Genomic DNA, 19,741 nt, shown 5'->3' with positions numbered 1-19,741 from the left:
TGACAAGCAGCTAAGAAACTGCAGAAGAAGTTAACTCAATTTTAAGTCTCTTGCTGACGATAGCCACTGCTTCAAGTCAGAGAGGGCGGTTATCAGAGGCGGCATTCCATCGTCTACAGAGACTGATACGGGAAACAGCTTCCAGAGCTGAAGGTAAACTGGCTTGTTTTTGTTGACCATGCAGCTTCTAGATCTCATTCAGGGTTTGGTCATTGCAAAACAAGCTGAAGGGAAGAGGCCCAGACTTCTCCCCAGTATCCTCCAACATCTATCCAGGGCAGGCACCCAGTCCCCGCACCCTTGCCTTGGAACACCAGGTGACCAGGTGGTCCCACGACAAGATGCCTGAGCCGAACTAGTTTCTTCTCATGTAAGAGCATAGCAAAGATCCAGCACTGGGGCAGGAAGAATGTGGCCGACAAACCAGTCATACTAGTCAGACTCGGGACTCGAGGATGAAGTTGCCCTAACAAAGGGCCCTGCCAGGTCTGGGTGAGAACCTGATGCCCACTCTGGGGCCTGGTTGGGGCAGAGTCTGAGGGGACAACAGGGATCGTAAAAATATAGAAGATAAAATGTTGTATAAGAAAAAAAAAATCACAAACTAACATCATCGTGATATCACTGAATTATTAATGCACAAAAGGCAACGCTTAAATGCTCGAAAACTGAAGCATCATTATCTTCATCAACTGCCTCTGAATTTTGTGTTAAGATTTTCCAGACAGGGAAAATGAAAACGTCTCTGCAATGAGCTTTGAAACGCAATGAAAGTTAGTATTTAATTAAAGCCCCGTTTCATTAGATTTTAATAAGAGAAGTACTTTGAGGAGCGCCGCAGTCGAGCGAGCCAAACAAAGGAATGTAAATGAAGTGTGCGGCCAGTGTCATCTGGAGGTTTGATGGAGCGCGTGGAGAGACAGACTCACGACTATAACCCTCATTGGGCCGGAGAGTGACTCAGTGATTTACCAAGTCGGGCACATCTATCACCGTCCCAACGTATCCTGCCCCTGTCATTGACTCCAATGATCCGTGCTTCAGCCGGGGCAGGAGAAGATAGCCCGGCTAATGAAGCAACTCAGACACTCCAGATATTTATGTCACTTCAGAGAGAAAAACCTTTTGGGAGGTTCATATATATTTTAGTGGTCAAAATATGCGTTCAAAGACACATCCTGAACGGACAGAGTGGGCGGCGGACCACGTCTTCATCCATCACCGAAGCCTGCGTCTCGTGCCAGACAGCAGTGATGTTCATTAATCATAACCTGCCAGTTGGCGGCGCGACCTCTGATACCTCGGCGCTCCCCCAGTGCGCTCCCGACCACTCTTGACTGTGCTTCTGTGATATTGTTCTCTGCGCATGCAATATTGGCCCCAGTCCTTCGAGCGTTAGCTTCCTGCTCGCACGGTCACAGGCTGTTAGATTTATGATGCGGGAGACGGACTGGCAACCAGGCTTGTTACCCACACCACAGAGCTGCGGAGCAAGGCATCAACGGTGAATTGATATTGTCACAGAAACAACATCCTGCTCTCCCCAGATTACAAGCAGCATCATGACACACCGATATTTCAGTAAACACAACCACACAAATCTCACATGCAATCAGTTCTCCAATGAAAGGCTGCTTGAAGGACACTGAACCAACGCAGATGTGTGATGTTAGAAATGGGATCACTTTAGAAGTGACGCGAGGGGTTCAAAGGAACGTCACCAACCTCAGAGACTCAGCAAGCCATTCTGATGTTTGAGGTTAAATGTCCGCCTCTTTTGTGAGAGCCAGGAAATGGATTTCACTGCAATACAGAAAGAATGTCTGAGCCTCACTTTGCTTATAAAGATGGAATTTCAGATTTCAACGCATATTTTTTTAAATGTACTTTCAGTCATCAAGTCACATTTAAGAGAAAGAATGTATTGAGTCAGAAAGTAAATCAAATTTTAGAGGATTCTAATTGTAAGGTTCAAACACTGAGATGAATTTTATTAGAATTTCTGTCCAAAAAGCCTCATTTTAGGAATGAAATAATATTTTTATTATTAATTTGAACTGAGTTGAAATGTCAGTGGTTTTCCATCTGAGCAAACTGAATTCATAAAGTTATACTTCTTTTTTCTTGAAATCAGAAATTCAAGTACTAAAACCAAATTTCTGATTTTAAACAAAGAGCATCAATCCTTCTTAAAATTGCTAGATTTCTGGAATAAAAAAATCTCAGACTCTAATGTCTGAGTTTAAGGTGGGCTTCCACATGACTAATTCATTATAATAAAATTAAATAATATTTTTATTTAACAATTAAAACGAAACAACAGTAAAGCAACTCAAGTACTGACAATAGGAGAGCAAGTAGAATATGGAATGTTTTTTAATTCAATTCAACCATAAATTCACGCCTCACAAGGATGTGTACTCACCTATTATCTACTAACAGAACAAATGAGTACCAAATGAATGGACATGCCTGGCGGGGGGGACACAGGGGCTGGGGTCTATCCCAGCGGTTCAGCATGTGAGACGGGGACACCCGTGTCAATATATCTCCATAAATCTCAGTAGGTTTTTGGGCCGTAGGAGGAAACCAGAGTGCCCAGAAAAAGCAAGCAGCCAAACATCACTTGGTCGCACCTTCTATCATCGCACCTCTGGATCATTGGCAGAAAGTATCATATTAAACAAGTGTATTGAGAGTCGGTGCGCCGTCGCTGGGCCACGACAGAAGATCAATACATTCGAAAGGATTGCTGCCTCATTATCTTGGTCCACTCCGTGGCGTAATACAACAGGAGTGCAGCCTCATTGGAGTGTTCTCGCATGAATCAGCTCGACAATGGCTGCAGGTGTGTTTATTCACCGACACTCTCTCGAATCTGAAATTCCTTTGTGGACGGCTCTCACACACATTGTCCGACTGAGCACTCTGATGTGTTCGTGTGCTTTGATCTGCCGCCCCTGGTGTCCGCGCCAAAATTTGACAAGAGGCTGCGGCACGTCTCATTACACCCCTGAAAATGACAGTGTCACTGTTTTGCAAAACGATATGCTAATCTCAACCACAGGCTGAACGTATGACGGATTAATGAGAGCCAAACAGGTGCGAGGGGACACAAACATCACGTCTGTTTGGAGTAAATAATCGATCAAACTGGATGCTGTTGGGCGGAACAGGGAATCCACCAGCCCACAAACGTTTTTGGCAACAAGTTAGAGCGTTAAATGAAGTTATAGCCAGAAGAAAAAGCAACAAATCCTAATCAACTTCTGCGTGTTTCAGTATCCAACATATTGGATTGAAGCCACTGTGTTTTGACCTTCCAAAAACTGTGGCCAGATCTCAGTCCACCTTAACAACCGTTGGCACACAGCAGCTTCTCCACTCATGCGTCGCAGCCAAGTCCCACACGCTGTCACTGTTTGTCTGCAGCAACTTTACTTCCATGCAAACAGGATGAAAGTCAAAGCCAGTTGACACAAGTGGGCCGCCCTGACACCTGCTGTCGGACACATCCAGAGCGTGACAAATACTCTGATGCCTCAATAGATCCATAAAACCAAACATCTCCTCCGTCCAACATGAGTAAACAAGGCGAACCAGCTTGAGGAAACTCAAACACCGGCCCGGATCGAACCGCTCAAGCGCATCCGAGCATCCGGCGTTTCTCTGGTGCTTTAATAGTTGAATATAAATTGACACATAAATTCTCAGGGGCAAAAGGAACGCAACTGGACACACGCCGCCCATTTTCATCAATACTCTGTCTGGTGAAGAAAAGTGGAGGTGTGAGTGCCTGTTACTTATTCAGACACTGAAGTCGCAGGCTGGGTCGCACAGGGCCGAGTGAGCACTGAGCAGGATTAGTTTGGATTAGATCTGAGTGATGCAGGAACTCAGTGGGGACTCAGGATGTTATTATTCCTCCCATCCTGGGCATTCCGTTTTGCTTCTCTTTAGCCAGACTGCTGGCCATCACGGTTTGTCAGCCTCCTCCGCAAACACAACACAGAGGCTCTGCTCCGAGTCTCTGGCTGAGCCTATCTTGCCACCCGTTTAACAAGTGTGTTTTTCAATTTCTTACAGCAACTATATACTGCAGGGGTGGTCAACCAGTCCGAGGCTCAGAGCCACATTGTTTTACTGTGTTGCTGAAAAGAGCCACATGCTACAAACATGTCAGGCTGTGAGGATCAACTGAGCAGCTGGTCAGTACAGTGGTTAAAGCACATACTTGTGTGTCACATGGCGTATGTCTCTTGTGCATGTATTTTTTAAATTCATATGTTTTACCGTGATCCTCCTGAAAATATCAAGATAGAAGAGTGTGCGCCATTGATTTGACTTCTCTATTTTTGGATGTGTGTGTGTGTGTGTGTGTGTGTGTGTGTGTGTGTGTGTGTGTGTGTGTGTGTGACTGGAGCGTCTCATCTTCACTCCACTGAATTCAACCGACTTCACCACCATCAACAATGAATCAGAGGTGAAACACATGTCAGACCTTCAGTTAAGGGAAGGACAGAGTCAAACGTGGAACTAAGTCATGTCAGTGGTGTTGATGGTGGATCTGATGAGGCTCTCAGTCTCTCCAAGACCGCCACTCACATCGTGCCTCCCCCCACCCTCACCACCTCCCCCCTCGTGCGGCGAGGTTTATCGTCTATGTTTCAAAGTTAAACCCAAGTCAAAGTTTGGACATTTGGTGAGAATTTTACTCCCGCGGGTTGGACAGGCCTGATATACTGTATTATTATTATTATCTTTTTTATTTCATCTGCAACAAAATGAGAAACATTTCAGACTTTCTGTTTAATTTACGTCCCATTCCCTTACAGCTCTGCAGCAAAAGGCAAAACCTAATCATCTGATGATAATGAAACCGACATTAACGTTTATGGAGTGTAACAACTACAGTGTCAATTGACCAAAAATGTTCTGCATGGAGCACAATAAAAGTGTGACAGTGGTTCTGCCCCTTTGAGGTATTTGTCCAAGTTCAAAGCCAGAGTTCGGTGAGTGTGTCTCAGCAGATGAAAAGCCTAACAGGGTTTTCATTCGCCTTCCTTTCCAGCTCCGAGCATCTGCTCCTCAAAAGGTCTCGGCGTGGCCCAGCATGCGATATGAGTAATCTTCCTGTCATCTCAAAATTTGCAATTTACGCTGCTCCAATTAGCCTCTCCCCGGCTCCTTGATTTGATTAGCCGGCGGCGCTCTACCTGCGCCGCCATGACGTGCTCCTCTCAGAGGTCTGCGGGCGACAGCGCCGTGATTAGACCCCCTTAGTCACTCGCCAAGTGACGAGAAGCGCGCGCACGTGAACAATCCTGAAAACTGGCCGCCAGAGGGGAAAACTCACCGGCTAATCTGATACAGCTGCGAGAGAAAAAACAACACATCACCACCGGCCCTGCACTCAAAGCTCTGGCAAAATGAAAGTTGAATTAAACTGTAATTCCCTTACACTCCATTAATGAGTCCTGCTGACTCATTCATCTGGTCTCCCTGGTGGCAACAAACCCAAAGGTGGTGTTTGAAGGAAGGATGGATCCAGAGAGCTCCATGGCGACTTCCTCACCCACGACGGCGGCCTGTTTTCTCACTGCAGCTGCGCGTGGTTCCTCCTTCAGAACATCTCATCGTCCACGCTCCACTTGAGAAAGCAGCCAAGACCCAAATCATATTTAATTCCAGCTGACTCTAAAAGCTGAGTCGCAGAGCTACAATGTCACGCGCAGAAGAGAGAGTGCAGCATGGATGAAGAAGTGGGAGGAGCATGAGGATGCAGGGTTCAGAGTTTTGTGCGATTTTGCTTTTGAGAGTCGCAGAGAGTTTAAATGCGCTCCAACTTTGTAGTCTGAAAGGATATTTATAGAGAGTTAAAAGCCTTTTCTTTATCACACAACATTAAAATTCTGTCAAAAAGCATAGCCTCCATTTTTCCCACAATGGAGAAATGTTGCCATTAAGCCTTTAACTACTATGAACAATGTTTTTAGAGACTAACTATGTATGTCAACTGAAAGGTAGTCTCACTCAATTGGAAAAAAATGGCCCAACAATTGGCACCAATGAAGATTTCCAAAATGTATATTGTTATATATAACTGTGGTGCGGAAGTGGCAGTAAGTTTCTTTCTTACAACACGCAGGAAACAGTTTCAGTATGTAGGAATTCGTGTTTCAGTTGAAACCACCTAACCTGAGAAAGAGACCAGACCAACACCAGAGAATCCGAGTCCAACCTGAATACAGAACTGACTACTAGTTTGTTCCAATGAAAGCATTTCAGTTCTTCATTCCTTTTGAGAAAATGACTATGATTTCTTTTGCAGGAAGAAATGAGGTATGCGTCTGCATGACTCGTCGACATATGCTACTCTAGTCTGCATTCAGTTTGGTCCTGGTCTCAACTATGTCGCGGGCCCTTAATGTCATGGTCTTGGACTAGGTCTCCGTATGTTATGGTCTCTCTCATCCGGCCTGCTTTACCACCGACTCTGCAGCTCACAACTGAGCCCCAAAGCAGATCTAGTGGAAGATGAAAGTCAGCAAGGACCTTGAATGGAAGCCGACAAATATCTGTCCCTCCCTGAACCTCTGAGTGCCGTAATAATGCACGACCCTGGCTTCCACTTTTCTGGATTTTAGTCATCTTCCTCTTTCAGGATTTCCCATCAGGGGTCCTCCACTTCAAGCTATCGGCTGCATCCTCCTGAGTCACACCTATTGTCTTCATCCGTGACACCCGTGAGCCTCATTGGACGGCTTCTATTTCCAGCCACCTCAGTCTTCTCTGCTTCATCGTAGATGGAATTGTGTCGACACCATTTGATCGACCAAAGACATAGTTTGCCGAGATCCTCTCCTCCCATGTTACAGCACATGCAGGTGGCAAATACAGCAGATATGGAGGACGGCTGGAGAAAGCTGATCCACCAAGATAAACGATAATCTGACAGATCTGAAGGCTAATCACAGCTCGCTGAAACGCTCAGACGCGGCTTATCAAGCCATGATTCATGTTCCTGCTCGCCAAACTCAGTCTCCGACATGAAATTACCTCATAAATATGCAGCGAAGCTCTTGAATTTTATGCTTTGGCTGGGGAGGCCTGCAGGCACAAACTAAGCAGCGAGCATGTGACAAGCGTGAAGTTTGTATTCGATGTTAACAATAAAACCATGCAGAGTTATTAAATGAACTTTGAACAGTCGCTTTAAATCACATGGAATTGCTTTTATAGCTGCACCGGCCCGTTTGCAAGCGCAGCACACTCCATCATTTGATCTATAAATATTGTCAGTCACAACCAGCTGGCACACACTTTCCATTGTGTTTGGATTGTTGGGGGCTTAGAATAAGCCGCTGCTGGCGTGTGTCCAGCGGTGAGGTTCAGCCAGAGCAGGGGTTCTTCACCCGATTGATCTCGGGGCCCACCTTTCACAGAACAGATGGGCCCGGGGCCCATTCAAGTGATAGAACTGACTCATTCCTCTTGATTTCATTTGTGTTCAACAACCGTATCTAATCTACTTACACATAAACAAACCAAAACCTTGTGAAATGACATGAAACCAAGTGATCATCGCAAAGATATTTGTCATGGAAAAGTCCAACCAGCAGCAGAACCAGGTGCAAGTCATATTCATCAAGTTTACTACACAAAAATACACCTGATGCAAACTGTTGAGAATTTCTTAAAAACTGAATAAAATAAATATAATAAAACCATGTGTAAACATCATAAAATAAAAAAAATAATATATTTTATTAAAACTCCAAAGAAGACACAAGTAAAGTGTGAATGAAAGAGCTTTCATGAACAGTTTTTACTTTTGGGGGGGCGACATCACCTCCTTTATCTTTTTTTTCCTATTCAAGAGCTCTCACAGCTTTGCAGCACTCAAGTCAATTCAATTCAGTGACTCACTACTGCCACCATACGTGGCTCATGTATGAAAACTGAGTCCTCACGGCCCAGAGGTGTAAAACACAAAAACTGTTAGCGACCCTCAAAGAGGTACTCAGGGCCCAAACATGGGCCCCGGACCTATAGGTAAGAATTACTGAGCTATGGATGCCGTCGAACACCACACCCCAAGAAGTTTAATGGAAGGTTCAAGCAAAGGATTATGGGGGTTACATGAATGTTGGTGCTGTAACAAGATATTCACGTTGTGGAACTTGAATTAGTGCCTCCCTACGGTGCCGCAACGTTCTCTTTGCAGGGTTCGATGACATCATTATGCATGGCTTACGCAATGTGTTATTCAATACATCATGGCACTATCAAAGACTACAGCATGTCCTCATCAGGCACACCACATTTACTACATGCGCCGTCACCATTTCCAATGTTTTCCACGTAAATACAAACTTTGCATATGAAGTAACTACTGGAAAGCTGAGGTCCCACGTGGAGGAAGAGGCCGCCCCCAGTACCGAGCAGGTTTGTCAGAATGCTAGTTCTTCGTAACGGGGGTTAATGTGGCAACGTAGCTTTAGCAAAGCATTCTTAGAACGGCATCCCGGGTCGGCATTTTGTATCACTGCGCGACCAAAATAGCCTCGTGCTAAATGAACAACAAAACTGTCATGTCCGATGCTAGCTGTTGGTTTTAGCTGGTTTCTATTTTTGGCTAGGATGTTTCATAGCGCTGACAAGTTCACTTTCTGTAATGACTGGACGTGCAAAGGCAGTAATTTATAAGCAGTGCATTGGTGAGGCTTCTGATTGTTTCAATAGTTTTATCACGTATCAATGGCGTCAAAAGTAGGATGGTTCACAAGGAAGACCAACCAGAATAATAACTGATCAGAAACGTCATCATGGTTACTAATCTGGTGAGACTTTAGTCAGTGCAGCAAACATCTATTGTGTTCCAGCCACTCCACTGTGCGTTGTCAAAGGTGAGTTTTATTCAAATGAATGGGAGCAGGTGAGGAAGCGGAATACTACACTTGCATAGAAAGCAGACGACATCAGCCTCACTGAGGCTTTTCAACCTCCCTTCTCCCTTTGAAGACTCATCTCGTAATCTCACGGGAAAACTGGAGCTGCTATCTGTATAAACAGCTTTTTAAATAAATAGATGTGCGGCTCAACAGCTGCCACTGTCAGGGTGACGAACACAGACTCGGGGGGGGTGAGGGGGAGGGCATGTGCTCACGCAGGGAAATGTACCAACTCAGAATCAGAAAGACACAATGGCGCTGCAGGGTAAGGAAACACTGCCCCTCTTTCAAACAAGTCCCAGACTTCAGGTGGGAAAAGGGCAAAAAACCCACAAGCCTTCTTTCAAAGAGCAACTCTGCTGTCAGAAGCCGGTGAGCTCCGATGTATTCTCACCGTTTGGGGAAAGCTAAGTGAGAGTACAACAAATGCTTCCCGACTCGAATGCAGATGACTGACTCCCAACTGGGGAACTATTCCTGGAGCACCGACCCGGAACCATGTCCTGCCTCAAATTAACCTTCCGACCACTCCAGGCGTGAACGCTACCAATTAAAACCAGAGGGACGGACAAAATAAATAAGGCCAACTGATGGTAAGATGAACTTATGTTGCATCCCAATCCTTCATAAATGGGAGCGCGATTTGCATATCGGGCCTGAGTCGGGTCCGTGGATGATTGATGACATGCTGCGCGGGAGTAATGGGCCCACTTTCCTAGGGCATGTATATTTCATAACAACGCAACCTGTCGTGTAATAGCAAATGTTATGAATCAGTGACTGCGCCTCGGTCGCAGGGTCCACTACCCGCGTCTCGTTTTTTTACGAGGTTCCAACAAACACAACCCAGAGAACAATTCATTTTGATATTGCATCGATAGCGTTCCATTTTTTTAAATAATTAATAGCAAACAAAGTGGAGGTGTCAATAGTGACAGAACTTTTCAAACATAAGACGATGAAGACGTACTTTAACCCAGTGTATGATACAAGGGAGGTTCTTTTCCATCTCCTGCTGCAGGGAATATTGTTGCTCAGAACTGGGCTGCAGCTTTATTGTTAGCCACCTGAAGTAACCTCACATCCGTACGAACATTCATCTGCTGTCCTGTCGCACTCGCACAGATTTATACCTTCTCTTTTCTTCGCCTCTTTCCGCCGGTTATTGCTTCCCTGAAGCCTCCTGACTCGACCAGTCCTCGTCACTCTCTTCTCCCCTTCCCTGTGTTTCTTCAACTTCCACCTCCACTTCTTCTGCGATCGCTCTTTCTGGTCCCCCTGATCCCCCCCACCATCTACAGTCCACCAAGGGAACTCATTCATCAACCCCCGACAGAAGCTGATGCTATTCCTGCAGCACCTCTGGCCTTTTTTCAGGAGATACAGACTGGAGGAGAGAGCCGCGCGGCAGGATACCCATGAGCAATACATCACACTGGTGTTGAAAGAATCAATTGATCCATATTGATTTGAGCTTTATAGTCAGGCTGACACTCATGAGAGAGGCTTTGTTCTTTGTGTACACGCAGCTAAAGTGAACCTGTCATCTGCTCCAGGAGACCGTCCTTTTCTAGAACATCAGACTAGTGGAGATTAGCGTCATCATGATGCATCCTCTAGCTACGTTGTCGGGATTCTAAACACAGGAGATGTGTTGCTAGAACGAGAGCGAACCGAAGGCCCCACCAGGTCATCGCCTGTATCACCACGCGTCCGGCCGTCACCAGTCTGGTGAATTGCCATTTCCTTACATCACCCATTCATCTGGCCATGGAGCTGGCTACATCCATGCAGAGACTCATCTCTTCCAGTCAGAGGGAGCGCAGACACAGCCAGTCCCAGCACGATGCTAATCTAGGCTTCTCTGTCGTGTGCTTCAGTCCGCCTGTGTTTACCACTGTCTTCTGCTCATTATCATGAAAAAGTAGCGCAAGTTTACAATGACTCTTGCATCTGCTATAAAGATGGAGACATGGATCTGGCCTTTTAAAAAGCCTTCACTCTTTAATATCCACCAGGTGCGCTGTGGTGGAAAGGCAGTGCTGAAGAGGAATTTTCCACTGGGAAGCTGTCAAGAATCAATGGTCAAACCCGTGGTGCTCTGGCGGACTGAAAGATCTAATGTCATTATAGAGTTTAGAGTATAGAGTTTCTACTGCTGCAGAGTCACGTTTGCCGGGGTTCCCACTGCTCTTTCACAGTCTAATGTGAATAATCTCGTCACATCGTATTTTGTCTTGAAAACACGCTGCAGCCAGTGGAAATCGACATAGTGAAAAAAAGTAAAAAGTATACTAAAAATCTTGTGGATATTGGGGGTGAGATCAGATCCAGGGATCCGCGTGGATGAAAGGACTGTCCGACACGATGCAATACGGGTTTGACCGCCTTCACGTGGACAGGACCCGAGGGCCACAGCAGGAGCCAACTGGGCCACATAAAAACAAAAAAACAATAATTCTCTCTCTAACCCTGACGTTATTTTTACTGAATTTTTTAAATCAGAAGTTGAACATCATAAACAAAACAGCTACATTTTAAGTTGACAGTTTGCTCTCCAGACAACAGGGAACCTTTGTCAGTGCAGGAGTTCCTGGTCCAATGACCACACTGATGCACAAGACACATCGCAGCTAGGATGAGAACAACAACAACAACAACAAACATGGAGGAATCCGCTGAGAATACGTTACTTGGACTTATGGGAGGCAAGCTTCATTTTAAGAAACTGCCTGATGGAAACCTTGAAAAGAACGTGGTTTGTGCAAATTGTGAAAAAAGAAATTTGCCACCATTGTGATTTATTGTCGAACTGATGCAAAATAAACAATATTTTGTTGTTTAAATGTATGTATGGGTCCATCACTTGATTCAGTAATGTATCAAATTCATTCAAATTGAAAAATGTGGCTTCCTGTGGCAAATATTCTAATATATACATATATATATATATACATATGTTTTTTTATCAAGTCCCACCCATAATATAAATATAAGCGCTTGTAAAAATATATATTCAGAAACGCTGGTTCTGAGAATGGAAAAGACGAGAAAGAAAGAAATCCTTGTTTGACTTATGTGTCACAAAGTTTTCCAACAATGCACTTTAGAACTTGTGCATCAGGCCTAATGACACGTAACAAGATCGAGATGGTTTCTAGCGTCGCAGAGGAAGTGGATAGAAGCAACATTTCCCTTTTTAATTGGTGCAGTAATTGGAGAGCAGCAGCTGCCACCTCACAGCTTCACGCAGAACCACGAGTTTAAAAGGAGGCTGAAAAAGAATGTGAAAATATTCCCTTGAATATTTCCAGGACCATGTGAGGCGAGTGCGTTTGATCAAAGCGAGGGTCAAAACAAAGAGGTCAGGGTCAGTAAATAATAATAATAACCAACCCAGGGCGGTAGCTTGCTGCCAACCGAGGCTAATAAATATTCACTTCAGCTTAAAAGGGTGCTATCACATGTGAATTATTCAGGAACGTGCGCAGTGCATTCAGCGTCACATCTCAAGTGGGCCACAGTCCGACTGTGGTTCTCAAAGTTTGTCACCACGAAAAACTTTCAAGACAAACACCTTTGAAATGCAGGGTGCATTTGCTCTCACGCGAGCCTCAATAGCTCTTCTGCTTTGTGCTCATTATAAATAAATGTGTGCGCCTGCCGCCCGCTGACACGCAGCCCTTCTCTGAAGGGAGGCGGCTGGGAAACAGGCGGGCGGCGTGCGAGTCACTTTGACAGTTTAGCTGTGATGTTAAATGCAGATGGGGGTTTCCACACACTGGTCCGGCTTTAATTATGCAGCGCTGAAACGCAGTTATCGAAGCGCTTTCGACGACTGTGAAATAAACTTAGACTCCCGGTGAGGGTCAGCCCGGACCCCCGCGCACCCTGCTCCAGAGTGGACCCAGAACGAGAAGCACTTCTTACTTTTCTGTAGACGATCATGTTGGGCGAGTCGTCGCCGTCCACGAGGCTCATGGAGCGGGAGGACAGAAGAGGGCGCGCCGGAGGAGCCCGCACTTCCTCTTGGAGCTCCTCCTGCGGCTCCGGCGTCCCCACAGCGCTCGGCTGCTCCTCTTCCTCCGACGACTGCTGCTGCTGCTGCTGCTGCTGCTGCTGCTGCTGCTGCTGCTGAGCCTCAGCCATCCTGCCTTCTGCTGCTGCGTCCAGTTATCCTCGCCTCTTATCTGGTCTGCCCTTGTCCCCTGCGCGTCCTCCTGCGCTCGCTTCAGCGGCTGAGGAGAGAGAGACAGATTAGAAGGCACTGATTCAAACCCACAGGGCTTTTTAATAAGTTCATCTTTGAAACTTCTACATTTGCTGCTCTATATTCATGTTGAGAGCCACACAGCAGTTTCACAGTTTTACAGCTCCAGCTCACACACAGCAGACCAGCATGATGCAAGCTTACACTGTCGACTGTTGCCAACCAAAATGACGACTATTGCAGACCCAATTGTCAACTGTTGCCAACCCAAATGACGATCTGTTGTGAAGCCAATGGTGACTGCAGCAAACCCAAACAATGATTTGGCAAACCCAAAAGGCGACAGTTGCAAACCCATTTGTCAACTGTTGCAAACCCAAATGGCCATCTGTCGGGAAGCAAATGATGACTATTGCAAACAAAAACAACTATTGCAGTCCCAACTGTCAACAGTTATGAACCCACATGAGGATCTCTTCCGATAATGACTGCAGCAAACAATATGACGACTATTGCAAAACCCAATGTGAATTGTTGCAAACCCAAATGACGATTTCTTGCAAACCAAATAATGACTACCGCAAACAACACGTCATCTGTTGCAAACCCAAACGTCAACGGTTGCGAACTCGAACATCAAATGTTGAACCCAAAAGGCGACCGCTGCAAAGCCATATGACAAGTTTTGCAAACACAACTGATAACTGTGGGTTCTCCCCAGTGCTTTAGCAGCTTTAAAAATCTGGGCAAGAACCACTGTAACAGCTGTGAATCCAAATGATAATTGGTGCGAATGGACGACTCTGGTGAACCCAAGGACTGTTTTGTACGGCCCAGATGATCAACCTGACTTGTGTCAATTGGTAACTTTTTCATACCAAATGACTGCTGCGATCCCTGGTGCAGGCCTGACGCGACTGTTGCCACTCCAGAGACGAGTCATTCACACCTGTTAATCCTCAGACTATTGTGGACCAGACTGTTTTTAGCTAGAAACCGTTGAACCAAAACAACTGACTGTGGTGGACGCTGTCAATGCGGCGGTACAAAACAATACATCAAATGGGTCGTGGGACTCGAGACAAAAAAAAAACAAAGACTTTCTCGCCTCGTGACGTGACATGAAACTGGGTTTGTCACAAGTCAACAACAGAGATAATGAAAGAGACGCGCCATCACATAACCCAGCTTTTGCGCGACTTCAAACACAGCTTCACAGATGTTCAGATCCCAAATCATGTCGGCACATTTGTAACGCTCCACTTCACGATCCAATTACGCTGCGATCACGTGTCGCCCGCTGGTCCAAGATCAATAGCTCTAACTGCTGATTTTGCATATAAATGAAACTTTCAGGTTGAGCATCCTGATCCTGTCTGGGTCGCCCGGATCACTCGGTGACAGCGGAAAGTCATCCTGATAAACACTGAAAACTGATCTGTCTGAGGACACAGGAAACTGGCGTCCGCCACGATGAATTCACTCACGCCACCGTTGCATCATTGACGGTCCCGGGACTCACACGTGTCTCATTAAAAACACCCCAAATATCTCTGATTAGAAGATTAGGGAGTCGCCATATTGCAACCAGCAGGAACAGATGTGAGCATGAATCTTTCACCGAGCAACATGAGAAACTCATGGCACAGCAGCCAAGTATTGAAGCTGTTCACAGCTACAGGTATAGTACGATGTCAGAATGACAATAAAATACAAGACAAAAAGAGAAGAGGCAGAACGACACCAGTAGTAGTAGCAGTATTAGCAGCAGTAGCTGTAATGCTGAGAGTGACAGTTTGTGATATTGATGGAATAGTAGCTATATAGCATTAGTTTGTGCTCGACAGAGTACTAGGTAGATTTACTAGGTAGAAATTACTGTGAACGCAGCTGTGGTAACTGTAGTAGTAGAAAAATGAGTTCTAGTCATACTGAAGTTACTGAAGTATACTTAAGTAGTTCTAGTTATACTAATGGAAATACTTATTACAAGTAGAAAAGAGTAATAGTAGTTGTTGATGTGGTAGAAATAGTATAAATAGAATAAGAAGTAGTAGTAGGAGTAGTATAGAGCGCAGTACAACCTGTCATTATAGTAGTGCTATTGTAGTACTATAGTGCTAATATAGATCAAAAATACAGAAAATCTACAGAACATAGATTGTAGTAAGTAGCACTCATTACAAGGAGAAGGCAGCAGTGGCAGGTGCAGTACTGCAGGTGAGCTCCTGTAGTAGCGGTAGCTGAGATAGTAGTTCTGGTGCAGCAGAATGACTCCAACATTTGGGCCAACATAGTTCCTAACCCTGACACTCTTTCTTGACTCCATCAAGCAAACACAGGTCGGCACCTGCCAGGGGTGAGGGGCGGAACACCTTCAGAAACACATGTGAAAAAAGAACCAGAGCAGAGATTTCCCCGTGAATGTCACTTCTGAGCGCAGCGTTCTGTGCTTCTCCGGCGTCCTCCACTCAGCCGCCGCGATAAGAGAGCCAACAGGCAGGAGCGCTGTGTGTCATGAAGGCCAGCCACGCCGGCCGGCCGTGCTGCTGCGGAACTGGATCAGGATGTGGCACATTCTGGACTCCAGCTGAGACCAGTCGGTGACGAGGTGGAAATACATTCACACGGACCACAGGTTCACCTTCACTTCGCTCCTCTTTTCTTCCCAGCTGAGGGCGCTCTGCGCAAAATAGCAGGCTAGTGACCCACGACGGAGCAGGTCTCAAGGATGCCGTCATCACCCCGACCTATGACCTTGGTTCTCACCTCAGCTATGAACTGATAGTGGAGTTCCGCCACAGTTGGAACAAAATGTGGCCTGCTATCATGTTGACTCCACAAGAAAATAGGGTAAACACGCTCCGTGGCTTTCACAACACACTGAACAAAGTACAGAGCCATCAAAAATGATCACTGAATAGTCTGGTGATCTTCAGAAGCTTCAGAAAGCTGTTCCCCTCACGCAGACAGCTGCGCAGCTGAAGGACCACAGCAGTGAAAACAGTTACTGCAGAGCGCAGCCTTGTGAAAAGCCCCTCAGATTACGGGGGGCCCTCATCAGAGACCCACAGCAGGACCCTCACATATATCGCACAGCATTTCTGAAATTGTGAAGTAGCGATGGTCATTCTGCAATAATGTTCCCAAAAACCTGGAGCCACGTAACACAGTGACATCCACACTGCTTGAGGGCTTAAATTGAAAAAGGCCCTTTGTCCACACAGAAATTTAAAGCCAAATTCAAGAGTGTCTTGGTTGGTGTGACCAAACCGCAACTCTTTTTGGTGTGGATCAACAAAATGGTCGAGTGGCGAAGACCAGGCAGTGAGTTGACAAGGCACCAGCCGAGAATTCAACGGGACCTGCAGCTAGTGACGTCTTCATTCATCCTCACAGCTGTGGACACTGTAAACACCGTCCCACATGTTCACTATCAAACCCCAAAACAAAACTACCAGGAACACCAGTGGGCCTTCATCTCTGTTGTTTGTATAAGCGCCACTTAGAGGGCTGGCAGGGGAACGACATCGCTGTCAACTTATTTCAAAGTTACGGGACCCGATGATCTCACGTCCTTCACTGACAGCCATCACTGCCGCTGCCGTTTCTGTTTGGCTCACCACGTCTACTTCACAGTAGCTTTCGCAGGAAGCAGATTTCTGTCACTTTAACTGGTCAGGAAAAGTTCAATAACAAGTGTGTTTGAAACCGAGTCGGCTTCCAGGTGGTTTGTTTCTTCTCATCTCCTTTGCTCAATGTGACCTTCAGTTTTATGTTTTTTTTAACTTATGAAAATGATTTTTCTAAATGACCTCATTCAGCTGTGTTGGACCAAAACAAGAGGAACCCTCCAGTCTTCATCTCATGGAAGCTTGGCAGAACAGTTTGGACGATTCCATTCATCTTTCCTGACTCACTGCAAGCAGAGACATGGATTCTCATCATTCATGTTTGCAGGTCAATAAACTTTCCCCTGCACCTCCTCTTGGCAGGACAAACTTGTGCAGCTTCTTAGTTGGACACTAACTGTTTGGACTTCCTTCACAAGGTTTCTGATTCGGCCGGCTCATCCAGTTCCTCATCGACGAGCCACCTCTCGACTTGCACCTGAATGAGTCCCCCTGAAGTGACTTGGCTGCTCGGCACAGCTGCTCAACATCTGCATTTCCTCGCAGGACCTCATCATCGCTCCGGGAACACGAACTCTCCTCAGCGCAGCATCATTCACACTTCACCTCTCTTCCTCCTCCTCACATCATCTCGACCAAAACACCGCGCTTTCACGCCGCTCACAAGATATGAACGGCACGTTCAAAGCGGAACAATCACATCACGACAGCTGGACCTCCACCTCAGATGCTTCCAGGTGAGACAAGCAGCGACCACCACTGGACCATCATCGTCCTCCTGCAGCACGACGGAGCCCCAGACTTCCACTCTCCTCCTCCTCCTCCTTCCTCCGCACATTCATCCACCTGCTTTGGCTCACGCTCTCGCGTCCCCAACACTGGTTTCTTACCTCGCAAGTCCCGGCTCTCCTCACTCGCCCGGAGCTCCAACCAAAGAGCAGCTTCCCGGCGACTCACCGGAGACTGCGAAGGAGAGAGAGAGGGAGAGGAGCGCACACGTTCACACACGCACGCACACACACACACACCGTCGACGCGCTGCGCTGGAGCGTTTCGCACAACCCGTCCAGACTCTATACTTGTTGACAAAAAAAAGTCCGGCGACACAGTTTTACCTGAACACGCTTCATCATTTCACCCATTAGGGCGCGTCACCGTATCTCTGCTTCCACTGCTGTGTGAAAAGGCAACGCAAAAACGCCAGAAACGTAGAAAACTTTGATCAACAACGTCGTTCAGTCGTGACCCGGAAGTGGTATTTATTCCTGCTGACTCAATGGGACGTTCACGTTACCTTTGTGTTTTCGAATAAAAGTAAAAATAGCGCGACTTTGTGATTAAATCCGTAGATTTAAAATATGCTTTCCCGAGTTATGTGAAGTGACATATTCATTGTAATATTCGTGATTTGAGCATTTAGTCATTGTCAGAGAAACGTCGAATACGACGCTCGCGAAGTGCGACGTCTGTGAATGCACCGGAAACTGCACTTTTTTTTTATTCTAAACTTATAGTTTCTTCACTCAAATGAAATTCTTTAACGTCATATTAGTTTTTAAAGCTTCTGTGACATAATTTCACTGAAATGGTCCCTCTAACTTGGTGCTAACCACTTAGCTCATGTACAAAATTTCCTTTTTACAGTACTTATCGATTGATTCAAACACAAAAACATCACATTTCGCAGTGTAGGCATAACTGACAATACAACTTTTATCTTGTCAAGTTACGTTTTTAACTAATTTGACTACACAGTTAATGCCAATCACTTCCTGAGGGTGTCAGTAGAGCACACTTTCATAAAAGAAGAAGTGTTACACTGGAAACTGGAATCCAAACTAAACATACTAGAATATATATATATATATATATATACACTGTGGTTTGCTCTCTCCGGGTCGGTGGAGAGTTCTTGCCCCAGGTATCTCAGGGTCTTGTTCTCGAGTGAGGGAAAAGGGGAGCGTGAGATTGATAGAGGGGTTGGTCCAGTGGCAGCAGTGATGTATGAGTATCGGACTGTATCGGACCATCATGGTGAAGAGGGAGCTGAGTCACAAGACGAAGCTCTGGATTTACCGATCGATCTATGTTCCCACCCTCAGCTATGGTCATGAGCTTTGGGTCATGACCGAAAGGATGAGATCGCGGATACAAGCGGCTGAGATGAGTTTCCTCCGCAGGGTGGCTGTGCGCACCCTTAGAGATAGGGTGAGGAGTTGGGTCATCCGGGAGGAGCTCGGGGTGGAGCCGCTGCTCCTCCACATCCAGAGGAACCAGCTGAGGTGGTTCGGGCATCTGATCCGGATGCCCCCTGGACGCCTCCCTGGGGAGGTGTTCCGGGCATGTCCTACTGGGAGGAGACCCCGGGGAAGACCCAGGACTGGCTGGAGAGATGATGTCTCCGGTCTGGCCTGGGAGCGCCTCGGGATCCCCCAGGAAGAGCTGGAGGAGGTTTGTGCGGATCGGGAAGTTTGGGCTTCCTTGCTTCGAATGCTGCCTCTGCGACCCAACCCCGGATAAGCGGCAGAAAAAGGTGAAGGTGAAGATTAACTGGAAGGAATTGGGACATATATTAAATAATTTCAAATAAATAAAAATAACGTAATAAAAAGTAAATCTCAAATTAACATGAAAGCTGTGTAGCATAGAAGTATCTGAACACAAAAAAATAAAAACAAACAACAACTAAGTGACCCTGCGACCTCGGGTGTCTGACCGCCATACGGGAACGTCTAAACGTGCGGTCAGATTTCCGTCCTCGATCAGCAGAACGTTTCTTGGACAGACGAACAGAAGAGAGGAGGAGGATTTATTTTTATCAAGCTCTCAAGAGACGACAGCGCTTTGTTTACATGCAGCTTCAAACGACGCTTCTGCTTTTATCATTGGTATCGCTGTCACGAGCCTTCAACTGCTGAAGCAGCGCCTCCTCTAAATATACAACA

At 46.2% G+C, this 19,741-nt stretch overlaps 1 protein-coding gene across 2 annotated transcripts in view; it reads right to left on the bottom strand.

Annotated features, from left to right (window-relative positions):
• LOC128768778 (regulator of G-protein signaling 6-like) overlaps positions 1-18,174 on the bottom strand; it is a 55,072-nt gene extending 36,898 nt beyond the window's left edge. The window contains exons 1-3 of one of the 2 annotated variants that reach the window (XM_053881934.1): positions 17,912-18,174; positions 17,687-17,759; positions 12,885-13,192 (exon numbers count right to left, since the gene is read on the bottom strand). In XM_053881934.1, coding sequence (XP_053737909.1) covers positions 12,885-13,103 — 219 coding nt within the window. In that variant the 5' untranslated portion in view covers positions 13,104-13,192; positions 17,687-17,759; positions 17,912-18,174. The remainder of the gene's footprint in view (positions 1-12,884; positions 13,193-17,686; positions 17,760-17,911) is intronic. The other variant, XM_053881935.1, reaches the window with a different exon arrangement.
• Between the last annotated feature and the right edge of the window lie 1,567 nt (positions 18,175-19,741).

Source organism: Synchiropus splendidus, chromosome 12 (genome assembly GCF_027744825.2).
Source record: "Synchiropus splendidus isolate RoL2022-P1 chromosome 12, RoL_Sspl_1.0, whole genome shotgun sequence".
Classification (NCBI taxonomy): Eukaryota; Metazoa; Chordata; class Actinopteri; order Syngnathiformes; family Callionymidae; genus Synchiropus; species Synchiropus splendidus.
The sequence above is the reverse complement of the archived record's forward strand: the minus strand, read 5'-3'. Positions and strand labels throughout refer to the sequence as shown.